Genomic DNA, 17,773 nt, shown 5'->3' with positions numbered 1-17,773 from the left:
TTCCAGGTATCTACAATCATCCAGAGTACGTAACTGGCCACGCTTCCTATTGGTTAACTAAATCATTGGCCCTCCTCGCCCACCCTCTACCCTCCCTTTTTCCGCCCACGTACAGCCCAATGGGACCGTGGTTGTCCGCCTTGTAAATCAGGCAAATAATAAAATAGTAATAAAAGTAGGCTGCCAGTAAGAACCTTATCCGTGCCCCCTTATCAAAAAGAAAATCGACCCCCTTATATTATTGAGTTTGGGACTGGCAAAAGCGGGGAAGGATGGAAGGTGTCTTTCGATATGTATGGAAGACGTGGAGTGTAGCGTGGGAATTTCGAGTGATGGCCAGTGACGCGATGAGATGGAATGATCAGCCGGGGGAGGGCAGGGCAGGGCAGTGCAGGGGGAGAGCGAGGGATTGCGGTGAAGCCCCAAAGGTAGGTACATAATAATCGACGGGAAGTGTAAGGCGTGCGCGGGATCACATGTGGTGGATTGTTTGGATGAGGTTGTTTGTGGCCCTGGCCTGGGGGCGGCCTGGCGATCAGCTTGAGCTTGGGTATAGGGAGAAAAGAAAAAAAGGGCGGGTTTGTGAATGGTCTGCGGGTGAAACAGACGTTGCGGGATCGATAGTGGGCTGTTTCATGATCATCTGGGATTGTCGGATGGGGACTCGAGAGGTCGGTTTTGCGAAGGTGTAGAGATAGCGCCCTGGAAGGCCTGAGATGGAGTGGGGTAGGCAGGTAGGTCGGTGATGGCCATCTGGGTAAGTATCGCATTGTTCAAAGTTGTAGGTGACAAATGGCCAATTGTGATGGTAGGGCTTACGTTTCATCAGTTAGGCATGTTATATCAAGTTTTTGGAAAATACCCAGATAGCGCCCTAGTGGTGGAATCAAAGGAATCAAAGCTCTCCAAGTGACGGATGAACAGCTACCCAGCCCTCGAAGCTGCTGGAATTCAAAGCCGTAATTCACGAATGGCTGCTTGTAGCTTTATCATTATCAATATATTGAGCTCGAGATGGCATGCCGTACGTTACGTTTCATCCAGGGTATTTTGGGATTATTAAAATAAAGCTTTTCGAATACGCTCGTCTAGGTAGCGCCCCGGCCCCCTCTGATAGAAACCAAGTTCTCTAACCATCTACCTAGCTCTGCGACCCCACAATCTCATACGCATATAACTCGAACTGTAGTTCAAGTGACAAATTACTGACTGTAACCGCGACCCCGTACATAACATGCGTCCGCGGCAAACAGAACTCAAGAGCTGGGGGGCGACCCATAACCCCCGCTCAAACAGGCTTTTGCGAACTACATCGGTTTGTGCACATCGGCTAGTAGAATTTGCACTTTGGGCTGGAAGCTCTTGATTCGAGTCTGTTGGTCGGTTATTCATGCTGATGGTGGTGGGGGTTGCGGGTACCGGTAGATAATATACAGGTATGTGGATTTGTGCTATTTTTATGATTAACCATCTACGAGTACCAAACCAACGGCAGAAAAGAAACACAGATAGAACACCAGGTATTTCTTTATCTGTTTCATAGCCGTATTATCACACCGCATCACATTTAACGTTTGCCTCCAGAAAATCCCTAACACAGGTACATTTGGCTTTTGATCGATCCGGCCGGAGGTAAGGGGGCGTGTGTAATGCGAGACATCAGATCTTCATCCGAGAGCGGATATATGATCAGTTTGAGGTATCTGGAAGTGTTGTGTAGTCTTGCACATATGAAGCGCTGATGTTCGAGATCGAGAGTGCCCCTTCCGGATGTGTTATCAGCTAGCTAGCTAGCAAGTAGTCGGAAGTAGAGATGGCATCCTGTAGTTTATGAATTCTGTAGAAGCCGATAAGGACCTAGAACTCTCAAACCATGGAATTCGAGCCCAGAACTCGAGCGTAGGTGTGTGTGTGATCAGCGCTAGTGGGAGACAATGATAACGTATAATGGCCACATATCAGCGCACTGTTCTCGTTCTCAAAACAACCTGACAGAATCCTGTTTACCAGCCCCAAAAAATCAAGGCAGTTGCCGAATATACACCGGCGCCAAAGCGGTGAGAATGTATTTTTTTTCGCGGGGTTGGCTATGGTGCGTACGACGTAAAAAACCCAATTGGCCAAATCTAACGAGCGAGAATCGGTCAAAGTCACCAGCTCACAGCCACAACCACTCTAATCAAAAATATTTCTGGGTCTGTCCCGTGGTCTGGTGATTATCGTATGCACTGGACTCTCATTTTTTTTTTACCATATCCGTTGAATCTATAGCCATGGCGTTTATTAATATATTTAGATATGTGCAAATTTCCTCCCAATTGTGGATAGGATATCACTCTGAATATGACTGTATTCGTGTAATCAATAGACTTATCCTCTTAGGGGTACCTCATCACGTGAAGATTTAATAACGAGTGATGCTTAGAGCAACGAGTGATAGTATGTGAACATAATTAATTCTGTCAGGGTGTAAATAAAGTTACAGCCACAGATTAGATGACCAAGTTACGCCACTCTAGCATATGCAACTTAGTATGTCGGACTGTCTCAAATTGAGAACGGTTTTAAAACACTGTCGATGTGATACAGCTGCGCATGCATTAGATCTCATCTTGATATGTTCCATGTTTCGAAATTCCTTCTTTGAAGCAAAGCTTCCACCCGAGACTTTGTGAGTAAGGGTTGTATTTAACAATATTTTAGTCTAGTCTACTACTACATGCCGAGCTAAAGGAGCGGGCTTCACGGTGAGTTTTAATGTATTTCCATTATATCATCTATTCATATGGGGTGGGCTACTCTTTATATCATGCCACCTCCCCTAACATAATCAGAGTTAATGATTTTATATAAGATTAACTGGCTTGTCCTCCATAGTTGATCTGAGTAGAGCAATTCACTATTATTCTGGGTATAAGATATATGTGCATATATAGTCAATCTCCCGGAAATGATCTATAGCTAACAAGGTCGGGGTTCAAAGAAGTACGGTTTCAAATATTCATGATCGCGTCAGACAATATGCATGACCACGGACAGAATCTGCTGGGTGTTTCACATATATTGATGACCAGTTGAGGTACTCGCTGCGAGCTGCGAGGTGATACGTGCATGTCCGCGGGAGGACTAGCGAGAAGGGCTGAAGATATGTATCTTCTCGAAATGGGACTCATTTCCCAATCCTCGGCTGCCGTGTCGATTTTTTCTTTGCAATATAGGACATAAATACCAGTTGTCAACCAAGTCCTCTAGTGATTTCTCGTTAGACTTTCATCAGCCCTTTATTTATGTGCCGACCGGCGTGTTGCGTTGTATCTTTATCGACGACATCGGACATTTAGTCATAGGTGGTCACTCGGTCGAGGTGGTCACTCGGTCGTGCCAAGATAATAGGGACCCATTCTATTTTTCGTTCATTCCTTAATGAAATTTACATAGACGAGACAAAGTCAGCTAGCAATTAACGGCATACATATACTAGATCGTCTACAACATCATGATCACCAACATCATCACTGCCGAAACACTGGACGTCTGGCCAGCTCGTGCACCCCCAAGCTAGCTTCCTATGTAGGCCTAGGCTCTAAATGTCATTTGCAGTAAGCTAGACTTTCATTAGCTATCTCCTCGGTATGTATTCTTCGTTTTATCAACTGTATAAGGGTATAACTGACGTGACGCGACACGCCTGATTGTGGAAATAGTCAGGTACCAAACCATTACCGGGTTTACAGTATAGAAAAACCTTGGAACCTGGGCCGTTTGGCAGCGATCAGTTTGCCAGCCAATGAATGGATGGCGCGGTTCTATTCCAACAGTCTTTACCGATATAGCATGTGCTACATAGATGAATCAATAATGACCTCGCCTATCGGTGGTTGGCGTATAACTCTGTGGGTGAATAGCCTGGAACATTTTTACAGATGGATATTATTGACACAAGAGAAATTGCCTTAAGAGATCTCATATCGCTTAAAGTTTCTATTTTCCAAATAATTCCACACGTGGAGGGGACGAACATTGTTGGCCTTTGGCTGGTTCGAAAATCTAGGGGAACTGTTTCGTCAACCGGAACATTGAAGAATTTTTCGAGCAGGACCGTGCTAGCGCAGCCGTGTCCATCTTAGGCCTCCGCAGATCTGGTACGGTCGTACACAGATAGACTTAAAAGAAATAAGGATATGACACGATTAAACCCCGCGAGGAAAGGATCGTTTCAGTCAGGTTAGGAGAGCTTTCGGCTGAATGGAAAGAGTTCTGTTAGGACAAGTTATATCATATGCAAGGCTAAAGTAAAGAGGATATATACCGCAGGCAACAGTTACGTGTTGGGATACATCACGCCGTTTATGTCTGTACCCCAAAGGATTCAGGTACATGACAATTTGAAATCGCAAGGGTTGAAAATGCAGCGAAACCCTTGTTTGGTCAATTTTTGCTGGTTTAAAGTGTAAATGACAATTCTAGAAACATTCAACCATAAGTTCTATTCTCTTCCGCTTTGATGGGTTTGGTTTCAGCTTTTGGATACATCTGTTTCGAATTTGCCAAAAGTTGGAATAAATTTGGTGCACAGCTCTTGCCCAGGTGTCGAATCCCTAAATAACGTTGTGGAATTCCAACTGGTTTGATATGCCTGATCCATTCGGTTTTGAAACCGGTTTGAAGATTTGTAACCACTTGGTTATAAAACCATCCAATCAAAAAACAGCAACGCCGTTTAATTATCTAGCATAAGCGGCTAAGGCCAACCAAGGGTAAGACCGACCGTATCACGAACAAGATATTATAGGGCCTGTCTGAGGTAATGTTGTTGTGTCTCCGAATTTGTGTTTTCCATGAGACGAGATATTTCGTGAGTTCGTCTCAAATAGCTGGAGGCCGATTTTCTTAATTGGTCTCAAGTCCAGCCTAAACATTGCCAAGATATCGAAGTGTCATCAATTCTGGTGACATTAATCACCGAGCTTTCAGCATGGAGGCAGCATCCAGGCAGTACCCAATTATTAACTATAAATAATATACTCATTAGTAGATATATGGCCTAATTAGACAGTATTTTCGTAGGTAAAGACTTGGTTGCGTGAAGCTTTTTCTTCGGGCTTGGCTCACAACTACTCACTCGATTTCTCGCAACGAGCGAGACGAGACAAGACTAGCCCTAGCAGAACTGCCTACTTAATTCCCACTCTTCTCGTAGATGATAGTCGCAGTCGAGTATTGGTACCGGAGAAAATAAACACCTGCTTGGTATAGCAGAGACCTATGGATTTTCAATCAGGAGTAATTTCGAATGTTGCGTCTGTTTCGGGACGCGCATTACGAGGAGATTATAGCAGGTCTGGTTGCTGTCCTGAATATTATGTATGTAGAACCCTATGAAAACCAAGACTCCCAAAGGAATTATCTGCTGTCGGACTTTTGGCACCAAGTCTCCGTCGAGAGAAGATTGGATCGTGCCTGAATAACTTTCTGTGAAGACCTCCGTGTGATGTGAGACCTCCAGCTTCAATATGCTATGAATCCTAGTCAGAATAAGGTTTCTTAAAGACAGGTGTCTTGAATACTCGGAGCATCTCTGGAGGATAAATTCACGAAGAGAGATACAATCGACGTGTTCGGTCATAGAACGAAGAAAATGGTGCATCCCGTCAGCTCTGCGAGACCCAAGCTTCCTATCGCCCAGGTAGTACTGCTCTGGGAGACCATGTGGGAATACTGGGTACTGAACTCCGCTTTATTTTCTTTTTCCTGATTTGGGCATGAGTGTCGTTCGATTACGTACGTCCTCAAGTAACCTCTTTATTAGTGTTCTCATGAGAAAAGACCTCTTTGAGCCTCCATCCGCTGAAATTTGTCAACTTACGTCTTGACAAGTACCATCATTGCAATGTTAGTGACAAAATTGTTGGTAGAAAATCTAATTTAGCACGTACTGTATGGGGGCAGCACCCAGTCAACACCGTACCTTGTTTTCAACCATAAAACATGCATCTATTAGCGGTTCTATTGCCCAATTAAACCATATATGTATACAAGTAGTTCAAGTACGTACTTGGTACTGATTAAGCCATTGGTCGTTGGGCAAAGCTTTCAGTTAGGCTTGGCTCATGGCTACTCACTCGGTTTCTCAACCTAGTCTTGAACAGTTTCGTGGAGAACGCCACTGTTTATGAGGTATAATACCCTAGTACTGAGGGCACCGCCGTCGAAACCTTTCAATCTAGTCATTTTCTCGATCATCATGTAGTCTAGTCTACGAGTTGAGTAGGATCGAGTTCATGGCTCGAGCTAGCGCTGCTTTATTCTCGAGCAGAGCCGAGTAGGTAAGTAGCTGCGTAGGATTAGGAGTCGAGTAATTTCTATAGCTCGACTTGAGCACATTAATATCGATAGATCAAGGTCACTTATAATGCGTAGCGAATTGAAACGTCATATCTTTTTCCATCTAATACTTTAGCTTATTGGATCATTAAATGAGTTTGTAATTTATTGGAAAGCCCGAGCTCCCTCACGACCATAGGAGACCTCCTTAATGGACGATCTCGAGTGACCCGAGCCAATAGTAAAGCTCGGCTATATTGGACTCGTCGGCCACATATTCACTATCTCGATGTCCACATCTGCAACCTTCTAACCTAGCTTGGCGTTTATCTGGCTTATCGACTTATCTAGATAGCGGCCAGAGTAGTCTTGGGAGTCCCTGTTGGCTATAATTTCTCAGTTACTTCCCCATCTCTTTTAATCTCCATAGGGCTGCTTTCGGGCTGCAGTGGTCGCCAGTCTGGGCCACTCCTCAGCACTAGTACCAATCCCTCCTCCGAGCCCCCTGCACTCCCAGCTCGATTTTTTTTTCGAGTTGTGAACCATGCTTCTTTGACCGGTCCCCCGTTTCAATTTTTTGAGACGGGGACAACGAAGCTACGGTTGGAGTGAACTACGATGGGTTAGGGTTTCTTTTAGGGTAGATACCGCAAAATCTCAGGAATAACGAATCGAACTGGACTGGGAATACTGGGCTTTAGATTGGTCAAATGAGTGTTGAGATCCGACAGACCCAAAGTGTAACTCTTGGTCGTCTTGACCAACGGGTAAGTGATATTCCAGCCCATTCCGATTCGTTATTCCTGAGATTCTGCGGTAATTGTTTATACGGTAAAGGACTATAATGCTACGGCTTTTTGTTATATATATATCTAGAGTGCTATGTATGGTAATCAGCACATGCAGCAAAGATTTAGCCCTAACTAGGCCTAACTAGGCCTAACTAACTAATTCAACACCGTAGTCACTACGGTGTTCCATAGAATGCAAGCAATAAAACGTAGACCGTAGTGACTACGGTGTTCTAGACAGCGTAAACAATCACAAGAAGACCGTAGCCACTACGGTGAACCATGTAACATAATCAATGGAAAGAGCACCGTAGAGTCTACGGTGTTCCATACAGTGTCAGCGGTGAAAATAACACCGTAGAGTCTACGGTGAACCATGTAACATCACTGCTAGTGTTAACCAGGGTTATTGGCAACCAGCGCGTGCATCCAAGATCTCACAACTTCACTATAAATAAGAAATAACAATAAAAATAGCTGTGAATTTAATGATTTACATCTGTCAAGGTCATTTGGAAAACTCTATCATTTTTAACTGATATTTTAGGGGTTGCATTAGGTGTTTTATATGGCCAGCAGCAGCCAACCTTCCTCCTTGAGTACAGCCCCTGAAAGTAGAGTGAAAAATAGCAGAAAATTAGAGAAAGAACACCTAAAAGCTGAACTTTTTTTATTCCTTTTATTTCACAAAGGTCCGTGGCATTATAGTCTTTTACCGTTGTTTATATTTTGTTAGTCTTCTTTTTCTATATAGACAACGATTGTCTTGGGCTAGTAAATTTGAAAGTATATATTTCATATAAACGTTAACATCGGATTAGTACAGGCCTTTGGCCGGCCGGAGTCAAATCGGTTAACTGGGTCTCTAGAGTTTACCGTACGCGTAAGATCCCACTGACTTCTTGTCACCGCTCTGTTACTACCAATGGTTTTTCGAATCGGCAGTGGTTCGAAAAGAAACTGGTCATGGCGTAATAAAAGTTTCCTATAATGGTTTATGATACCGGCGCACTGTTACATATTATATCAAAGTAAGAAACTCTAGAAAGCTTTATATCGTACATTGCCTACTCGGTATATCTATATCATTGTGCTTGTTAGATTACTACGTGTTATTCCAAATCTTCATCAGGGGTTTATATGTTTGGCATTGTGTTTCAGGCTTAAATACGTAGTACTTACTGGGTGGAAATCGCACAAACATTAATCTTAATCATAGTGCTGCAACGTTACATTGGGACTAGCGTATCTGTAAATATTAGCAAACACTAGTCTCATTTAGGCCCAAGGACTTATTAATAGGCTCATCCTCAGAGTGAGTTACCAAACCCGCGATGATAGTGCGTACGTCTGAAGAAAATTTCTGATTTGAAATAATAAAGAAAAGTTCGAAACCAGAAGCTAATTTAAAGTTTTTAAGTACGATAAAAGAGGATTCAAAGATTTAAAAAGAAAACAAAAGTATCCTCGAGTTCGGTACCCAAGGTTCCCACATAGTCTCCCACTGTGGTACTAATCAAGCGAAACGAAGCTTGGGTCAGGCAGATCTGACGGGATACCCCATTTTCTTCGTTCTATGACCGAACACATCGGATTGACCGCTGGGTCGGTTTTGTCCTCTATTTTTAATACGAGTCTAGACCATGAATTGTGCACATGTGTAGCGGTGCTATTCTCACACAGTTTCTTCTGACCGAGATGTACTTTACCAATTGGCCAAGCGATCCTATTATGAGTCTCTTAAGTCTCCCAAATATACTAGTGTTTATAGGGGAGCTTCGATCCTACGAGCTCCACGTCCGTAAATACTTCCCCCTGTAACACAAAACTCTATCCCAATCCCACGACACCACTGACAGCGGGAAGTCTCATGACGGCAACCAAGCCCGGTACTGTGCCAGACCAACATCGTATGAAGAAGCGACGTCACCACCGACCAGCTGCTCAATGAGACAAACCCTTCCGAGTTCCAACCAATGGCTACTGAGTCCAAGTCTCCGGATGCCTGAGGCACAGAACTCTAACGTAACCCCAATGCTTGCGCCGGGAGGTTTCATATCGGCATCTGATGCAATTCGCGTGACAACTGTTCTGAGTAGTGAGTTTCTGTATTGCAGCTATCAGCCCAGTAGGGTGGGCGAAATTATCGTGGAAGGTCTCATATCGGGAGACGGTATATATAGCTCTGGTGATAAGGTTCGACCCAGTAACGTCTATCCCAGGTCGTATCGATCTTGTTACTCGATACACGACAAGATATTAGTGTTTAGTGAGGTACCATTGCAACGAAGCTTTTTTAAATTTTCTGAAGATATCTACTCTATGTCTGCATATCTTCAGAGATAAGAGCTCTCTTTTAGTTGCCATCTTGAGGTGTTGGGTGCTAATCTCTGTCTCGCTGGGAAATGATATCATGACGTCGCTGAACATTAGAGTTTAATGAGCACCTCTTTCTCTATCTCTGCATGCCGAATACGTATACTGAAGCCTCAAACGAGCCGCTTTGAAGCGAGAGAGACACCGCCACCTCGGCTGGGAGATTAGCTAGAGGTTATGATATGACGATCACGTGCTGCCATCAAATCAAACGTTAACAACACCACGGCCATGTACTCTACATGTACCTTCATACTATTATTATTCGTGCTCTATCCTATCACATCATCATTGTCATCACAGAGAAGATCTGCGCTGTCAAATCAAACTCAAGCTCTAATCAGCCTTTTGACACCTCTGACGTGACAGCCAGCCTAGTTTACGTGCGAACCAAGCTTTCCGCACCCGCACCCGCAGGTGCACACCCGCACAATGAAACATTCAACGTCGTCTTCTCTACTTCCCTAGGCCTTTCCCCCCCCCTTTGCAACCGCATGTGACGCTAAAATACATCCTCGGTCTAATCGTCCTCCATGACTCCTCCCCTTACATCAAAGTCATCACAGCTCTGAGACTTTGACACTTCTACACAACCGTTCTGTGCTCAAGACACTCCCATACATCTTATAGCAGTAATGATCACAGATGCAAGACACACCACCCGGCCCCACATTTCCGCCTTGACATGCTACTCCCAATGCAATCATCACCATGAGGGCACAAGAAACGAAACATCGCTCAACCCCGCTAAGACACTGTGTCAGGCGACTGACTACATATATCGGCATTCTCTGCGTGCGCTCCGAGACATTGATAGAGACAGAAAGAGCCCCACATATTATCTCTTCCTACGTCTCTCGTTAGGCATTTCCGCTTGCGTGCAGGAAGATCATGGGTCAGGCAATGCAAGGGTCGAAGTGATTCGAAGTGGGGCAACCTAGCTGAGGTCCGTGTCAGTCAATTATCGTAATGATTGAGATTCTGAAGAATAAATGTAGACTATTAACTATTGAAGCAGAAAGGGGATATCAAAGCTTAAACCAAGCTTACTGCAGGCGGCACGCACTGTGCCCACTGAAACCGAATCATTGAATAAACTCCACTCTAATCTGAGCTGATGGCATCACAAGGCATGCACCGACGAACGACCATGCCCTCCCCAACAAAAGTATGAACAACTACCTACTGTATAGGGACCGCCCCAAGCCGCAGTTTACCAAAACGGAACCTAGGGATTACGAGTCAAACAGAGAAACCACCGGATTGCGGGATCAAGCTAGCGGCATCAGTATGTATATGATTGGGTGGAACATTCAAGTCAACGTCCTCTCCTTACCAAATCCGAAGGAAGAGAGGGGGGCGTACTACATACATCTGTATCAAAGCTTAACACTGCAGACGAAACTCAAGGAAATACTAAACACCGTTGAAACCAACATAACGAACCAATGACTACTCGACGCTTTAGGAAATGGCTCAGGGCACATATCAACGATAGTTATCCGCCCCCGCCGCCAAATCGCCCCTTGCAGATAGAGATGATCGCTCGTGGAACGCCCAAGTTTCGAATGAGAACGTCTTACATAGCAAATAGTAAGAGCTGTCACGCTACGCTGCAGGAGGACCGCTGGATGGAACCTGCTTGATGCAGTACTGAGATAAGCGGTCATGCATGTTCAAACAAGACATATTCTTCACAACTATCAAGCTGATCAATGTATAAACAAATCTAAGCACAAACAAATCTAAGCACAAACAAATCTAAGCACAAACAAATCTAACCAAGACATGGAATGCTGACGCACAGCAGAGAGGCTTCTGCAGAGAAGAATTGAGCTGATAATGAATGAGGCGTAGATCGGCTCACTAACAACCGACTCCCCGAAATGACTCGAGGGGTATCGGTAGATTAAAGTTTTTTACCCCATGCAGATATTGTATTGATAATCTTTGCATGTTGTTGCACGCAGTGAAGAGATATTCGGGGGTCAACGACATATTGTCACGCTGGGGAAGAACTGGGGAAGAACATGGTGTTTACGCACAGCTAGTGGGGAAATGCCTGCCGAATCAATTAACAATCAACTTACCAACAAGAACTCAGCCCTGGCGAACTTTGAGGAGCACCTAGCATATCAGTACAGGAGATAATCGTCCAATTGGAAGAAGGTGCCCGTCTCATGTTGCACTGTCACGATGGGTGAGGCATTTGATCCACTGCCGAAATTAATTGTAGCGTCATCTCATGCCGTATGAGGCGTGAGTTTAGTAGTTAAATTCGATTATCATGTCTACTAACAGCACAAGAACAATAGTTCCAACCAATAACAAATCATCAATGAGCGGACATAACTATGAATCAATCTATTAGCTGCAAAGCTAGTTAGGGAATACACTGAAAGATTAGAGTTATCTCCAAATATAGGTATGCATGTATGGACGCTTAATCTCAACCAATTTGGGCTACCGATGTTGCAGTACAAATATCTCAAAGATTGTTATATATCTTAAAGCAGTTGTACTGTTACTTACAAATGTCACGCTCATCAGAGACAAGTGCATGCACCAACCAGGCCTCTGATTGGCTGCAACGCCGCCACAAAGGTCCCACCTCGCGCCCGAATAAGGCGCAGATTAGTTAATATCCGACCGCGTCCATCTGGTGTTGTACTCTGCTGTATCTTCTCCACAACCGGCAAACAAAACATTCGTGTAGCTGAGGCGTTGCATGTACTCCAACTCTTGGTCGCCCGAAATGAGCATTAATTGCAAGCTAGGTAGAGGCGTACGTCCTGTTATGCTTCCACCGGCCGCACCCCCAATCAAACACCGTCCCGGAGAGAAAGTGATCACCGGTACGGTGGATAGGTAGCTGTCAAAATGTCACGTCAAATCAGAGGAGAAACGTTAATCCTAGCTAGCGCCCCGAAAAGAAATGTCCGGGGTAATTATAACTTGGCTTGGCAACCCAGTCCTGCGTTATACGCACCATGGTGCACTGTTCATACCGGCACTTGCAACACATCCTATCACTCCGGATCGACATCAAAACCAAACATGATCGGCTCCCAACCGCGGTATCGGAGATGGGAATAACTAGATAGGCGCCATCTAAATGATTTGAAATGGGTTTTTTTTATGGATTTAGCTCCCTACGTCGTAGCTGGTTCAATCATTTGCTAGGACATGCATGTCGAATATCACGATCAAACGACATGAATAATTTAAACGCGTAACCACTAGTCTCCACGCCTGTGTAAGGCGTAGAAAGACAAAATAACCTTCTATTTCCCCGACGTTATATACGTACCGCCCAACTAGAGCCAAAAAGTTCAAGAAAAAAAAGGGTTAATAAGCGCCACATACAGATCGACCATAAAACGCCCCGTCAGTCACGCTCCACACACGGCCGAAACCTCACGCATGCCTATAGCCAATGAACACGGGGAGGGCGATCTACTCCACTACACACATCCAACCACCCCTACGACTCAGCCCCCCGACGCCATTGACGTGACTCTGGGGAATTGCATGGCGTCTCTCTCTCTCTTTCTTCCCCTCGACTCGTAGATTGTTTTTGTTTTGTTTTGCTTTGCTCAATTGCAATTTTGGCAAACCCCTACCCACCTACCGTGCGCTATTGTTGACATTGCGCTTCTACATGCCATGTTGTGATTGCGATTTTCCATTGCCGATTCATCATGACTCTGTTTATGTACTTGTTTACTCGGCCTGATGCAATTCGTCGGCTCATTCAGTTTGCTGCTGCTGCTGCTGCTGCTGCTGTCGATGTTTCCCCCATCCCATGATCATGAGTGCGGCGCCCCCACCCCCGTCCCATTAAATTTATCTCCGAAACGGCGCTATCGAAATATTCCCAAGCCAAGGTGTTTTGTATCTGATCTACAGAAGGTACCCACGCCGTCGCCTTACCTACCCACCCTACAATGTAGAAGCCACCCCATGCTGGGCCAATCACGCAGCGCCCAGCATGCAGTGCATCAGCACGACTAACCATAAGAAACAAAAACTCAAAATACATGCCATTTCTGAAAAGAAAGAAGTAATGCTAAACACCCCCAGATCGGCCTCCCAAAACCTCTACAGTTACAGATACACCCGTCAATCTTCTCAGCTCGGGGCGTCTATCGAGGTCCTGGTGCATGTACACCATACATCGTCTGCTAAGTCAGCGCCTAACGAAACTCCCTCCAAATTGATTATCATCTCTCACTCCAGCAGGAAACGCATGTACGTACCCTCTGAATTTCAATATAATATTATATCGTGTGTCTACCCAATAAACACATAGGTAGTTAGCTGGCAGTTCATGTATGTACCTGACTGGCGCCCCATCAGCGAACAACATGTCATCGGAAACAATGTCTCTCGAGTACTTGTTGTAGACGCCCATATCGGGACTAGTGCAACCCTAACCCTGACGTATCCTGCGTTCACCGGCCGGTGCGGCAGTGGTTTTTGCTTTGTTTACCGGGCGCCCGAAGGTGCAATTGCGGGTTAGTCGTACCTGCTTGGGGTGCAATTGTAGGTGTGTCTGAGAGGGGAGTAATGATTGTGTGAGCACGTACGGTACATGTACTATATAGTGATCTGTTTCCGAGCGCCCCCGGTCATGAGGAATTTGGGGGGGGGGGTGCACGGTGCGTACGTAGAGTACGGGAGCGAGGATAGCTCGGTTGTGGTGGTGGTGGTGGTGGGATCTAGATACGATTAGGGAGATGCGAGTGTAGATTGACACGATTGACACGAGAGAGAGTCTGTTTACATTGCGTGCATGAAATATCGGGGGGGGGGGGGGGGGGGGGAGCAGAGCTACTGGAGGGGGCAGAGGGAGCTTGGGGCATGGTTTGGTGTTTGCGCGCTGAGTGCGTATTTCGAGGGTGTAAATTCGAGACGCTCGCACCGAGAGTGTACCTGCATAGAGTGCTTTGAAAGGCGAGGTTGCTGGTGTTACCTTCCCTTTGTTTGTTTGGACGATCAGAGAGAGCAACTATTCCCAGGTCCGCTGCCATCAAGCAATTAATTTAGCTGTCGTCCAGGGTGGGAAGCTTCCCCAAATAGGGAACCTGGCTATATATGGCAACTCGACACTTACCCTTATACGGAGACATGTTTGAAGTGCACTGCTTGTGGTATGATGGGGTGGGAGTAAATATACTTGTAGTCTATTTGGGGCATATTGGAGATGCGTGAGGGGGGAAGAGAACGGTAACGAGTCGGGTAGGGAGCGTAGGCACTGGAGAGGATGCTGTACCTGCGTTAGGCGCCATGATGTGTGTGTGGAGTGAGTGTACCTGCTTGATGTCACGCCCGAGCGAGGGCAGAACTGAGATGCGAAACACCATCACGCCTGCGCACCGCATCTGGTCAAACCACCAAACCTTGTGGAGCACGTGACCAGAAGGGACACACAAAATGAAAATGTGCAAAAGAACATCTAATCAACACCAGAGGACAGCAGAGCATGTAGATGCCGGGATAAGTCGCGATGTAATGGCATCCCCCTTGAATACAATCATCGTCATTCTTGCGCTACGTACAGAGACTTCATTTCATCCATCTCTCGCTTGATGAGGAGGAGGGATACGGAGTGAGCACGAGTGCGCACTCGTTGTTCCTACAGATTTCATTCTGGCCGGCGCCGCGCAGCAGAAGCAGAATCAACAGCAGAAGCAGTACCTATCTCGTCGGCTACGCCGTTGCTGCTAGCTCTGCGGTAACGTACTACGGTGAGGGCCTCAGTACGTAGTGAGGCGCAGCACCAGGCTCGCTCTCTCCATCTCGAGGGGAGTTCTCTGATTGACTGGCTTACTGCTGCTGCTTCTTTTTCTTCTAGTGCTTCTTCCTGCTCTGTTTCTGCCGTTTCTTTTCCAGTGCGCAGAACGATCCAAGGAAGGAAAAGAAGAAAGCAAAGAGCCTTGTTTTCCATTGTACAGCTGTGCATATCCCATCCACTCCTGAGTGCATCCTACACACCACTGCGCATCATCGGACAGACAGACAGACAGCACACCACAGCGAGCAAGGCAGAAGGGCGAAACTTTTTGGTTTAGTCACCCCCAGAGCGCAACTCGAGTGGTCGAACAGCTATTGTTTCACCTGTCGCCATCAGCCGCCTCCCCGTCCTACTCACCTACTTGCCTCTACATGCAGCAAGTATAATACATAAAGGCCACTCCCCCCCCACCATTGCATCTCAATTCAACCAGTCAATCCAGTCCAGTCCAGTTAATTAATTACACATCCCCATCCACCAAACCAAACGAATACCAGAATCGATCGACTGGCTCGGTTAGACCACACATAAACAGCCTTTCTTCCCCAGCCCTCATATCAATCATTCATCCTTGTTTCGTCCCTTAATACTTAATCCCGGCCCTAGCACTCTAACCATCCTGGTTTTTAAATTTTTTCATCACTCAGCGATAACAGCTACTACTACTACTGCTCTCACCGAACAGTAAAAAAAATCTTATATATCATCTACCTCCAGCCGAAGTTTGAAAGGCCATCTTGACGGTCAATCTATAATTCTCGGGCAGGTCCATTAGTTTACTACCACTACTACACAACCAGGTTGAGCCTGCACACAAAATAACCGACCTAATAATCATTACCACCCAACAACCAAAAATGTCCTTCTCAACTACCACCACCACCACCACCACCAGCACCCCCCCTTCACCACCAACCTCCCCTGCTCGTAAGCAAAAGCTTACACTAACCCTCAACCTCACAACTCAAGCATCTATCTCCACATCCTACATCTACGACTCACCCGACTCTGTCCGCTCCTGCTTTTCACCTTGCTCCTCCGACTCCGAGCCCGAGTCCGACGACGAGTCAGAAGCACCAGTTCTACCCCGCGGCCGCTCCCAGCGCTATGCATGGGCATCCCAAGAACCCCCTAGCATGCCACCATCAGGCCCACCCCCAGCGGTCCCAAAGCGCTTCCCATCTTTCTCTAGTGTCTCATCCGGATCAGTACGTCGCCCTTCGCGCCTCGGTAGTATGGCAGAGTCCTTTGTCTTCTCCCCAGGCCCAAACACACCAGCTTTGGCACCATACGGGATGCCGAGTGCGCCGACCGCTCCCTCAACACCATACTCACCATGGAGCACAGCACCGATGCAACCAAGAGTTGATACAGCCTTGGTGGGCCTGGATTCACGATTGATGACTGTTCTGGGAGGACAGGTACCAGAGGAGCTTGTTATCGCAAGAAAGGAGAGGGAGGTGTTGGTAGTAAGGGTGCAGAAGGCATATTACAAGAGGGAGGAGGTCGGCGGTTTAAGATGGGAGTTGACGAACGCGGAGATGAGAGTGAAGGCTTTGGAAGAGAAGTGGTTGATGGCAGTCTTGAGCGGAGTGGAGGCTATAGTAGGGAACATCAGGGCGGAGATGGCACCACACGTACAGGAGCAGAGGGAAGAGGATGATGAGTGTGCAGTAGAGAGTGAAGAGGAGGACGAGATCATTGAGGTATTCGAACATACAGTGGTTGAGCCTGAGGCCGAGTCACTACAAGTCCCACCGCACGAAGAGCGAAGGTTCATATGGATTCCTTCCACTTCCTCGTTCGACGACGACTCTGACTCTGAGTCCGACTCTGACTCTGAGTCCGACTCTGGATCTGAGGCCGACTCTGAGGCCGGATACGACTCCGAGGCCGAATATGATAACTACGACTCTGACCATCTCTCCGTTCCCGCACTTCTTCACAACCACTCTGCATCTTCATCGGAAGCGTCGTCGTCGCCCATCATTCCTGGCGGTAACGACTGGGCGCCATTCAGTGCTCCCGACGGCAGCGAGGAGAAGAAGTCGGCCGGTATGGTAGTCTTGAGAATTGCCGGTGTCGAGATGGAAATGATATAGGCTCTTGCTTGGTTTCAATATGGCAGTGTAAGTATAGGTTGTACTAGTTCGCGGGGCGTTTTTTCTTAAGCCACACACTCTTTTATTTCCCTTATCTCCTTATTGGTTTTCTTTTGTTTATTATATTGGCTGCTTGTTTTATTATCTTTTTTTTTCTTTTTTCTTTTTTCTACTGGCTGGGGCTTTCTGGTTTTTAACTTACCGCGGTGTTTGGAATGGGACGGGTTTGGGGGCGATGGGGGATTGGGAATTGGGTTTGGGTTTTTATTTCTTTATCTCATATCATGGGTTTTTTCATCTTTTTTCTCGTTTTTCTCTTATTCCTTTTTTCTCTTTTTGTGGTTTGTTTCATTAGCATTGGGAGGAGAGACTCGATCATACCT

The 17,773-nt window shown here is 46.2% G+C and overlaps 2 protein-coding genes across 2 annotated transcripts; both read left to right on the top strand.

Annotated features, from left to right (window-relative positions):
* Positions 1–3,496: 3,496 nt before the first annotated feature.
* Positions 3,497–4,127, top strand: H6S33_005244 (uncharacterized protein; the record flags this gene model as incomplete). The annotated part of the gene is made up of 4 exons (XM_044836609.1): positions 3,497–3,532; positions 3,620–3,630; positions 3,705–3,893; positions 3,959–4,127. 4 exons carry the CDS (start codon positions 3,497–3,499, stop codon positions 4,125–4,127), a joined length of 405 nt encoding a protein of 134 aa, XP_044690457.1.
* A 12,018-nt stretch (positions 4,128–16,145) lies between these two features.
* H6S33_005243 (uncharacterized protein) lies at positions 16,146–17,390 on the top strand (the record flags this gene model as incomplete). The annotated part of the gene is made up of 1 exon (XM_044836608.1): positions 16,146–17,390. One exon carries the CDS (start codon positions 16,146–16,148, stop codon positions 17,388–17,390), a length of 1,245 nt encoding a protein of 414 aa, XP_044690456.1.
* Positions 17,391–17,773: the final 383 nt, after the last annotated feature.

This window comes from Morchella sextelata (assembly GCF_020137385.1).
Source record: "Morchella sextelata strain SCLS chromosome Unknown scls_19, whole genome shotgun sequence".
NCBI classification, from domain to species: Eukaryota; Fungi; Ascomycota; class Pezizomycetes; order Pezizales; family Morchellaceae; genus Morchella; species Morchella sextelata.
This window is presented reverse-complemented; position numbering and strand designations above follow the sequence as displayed.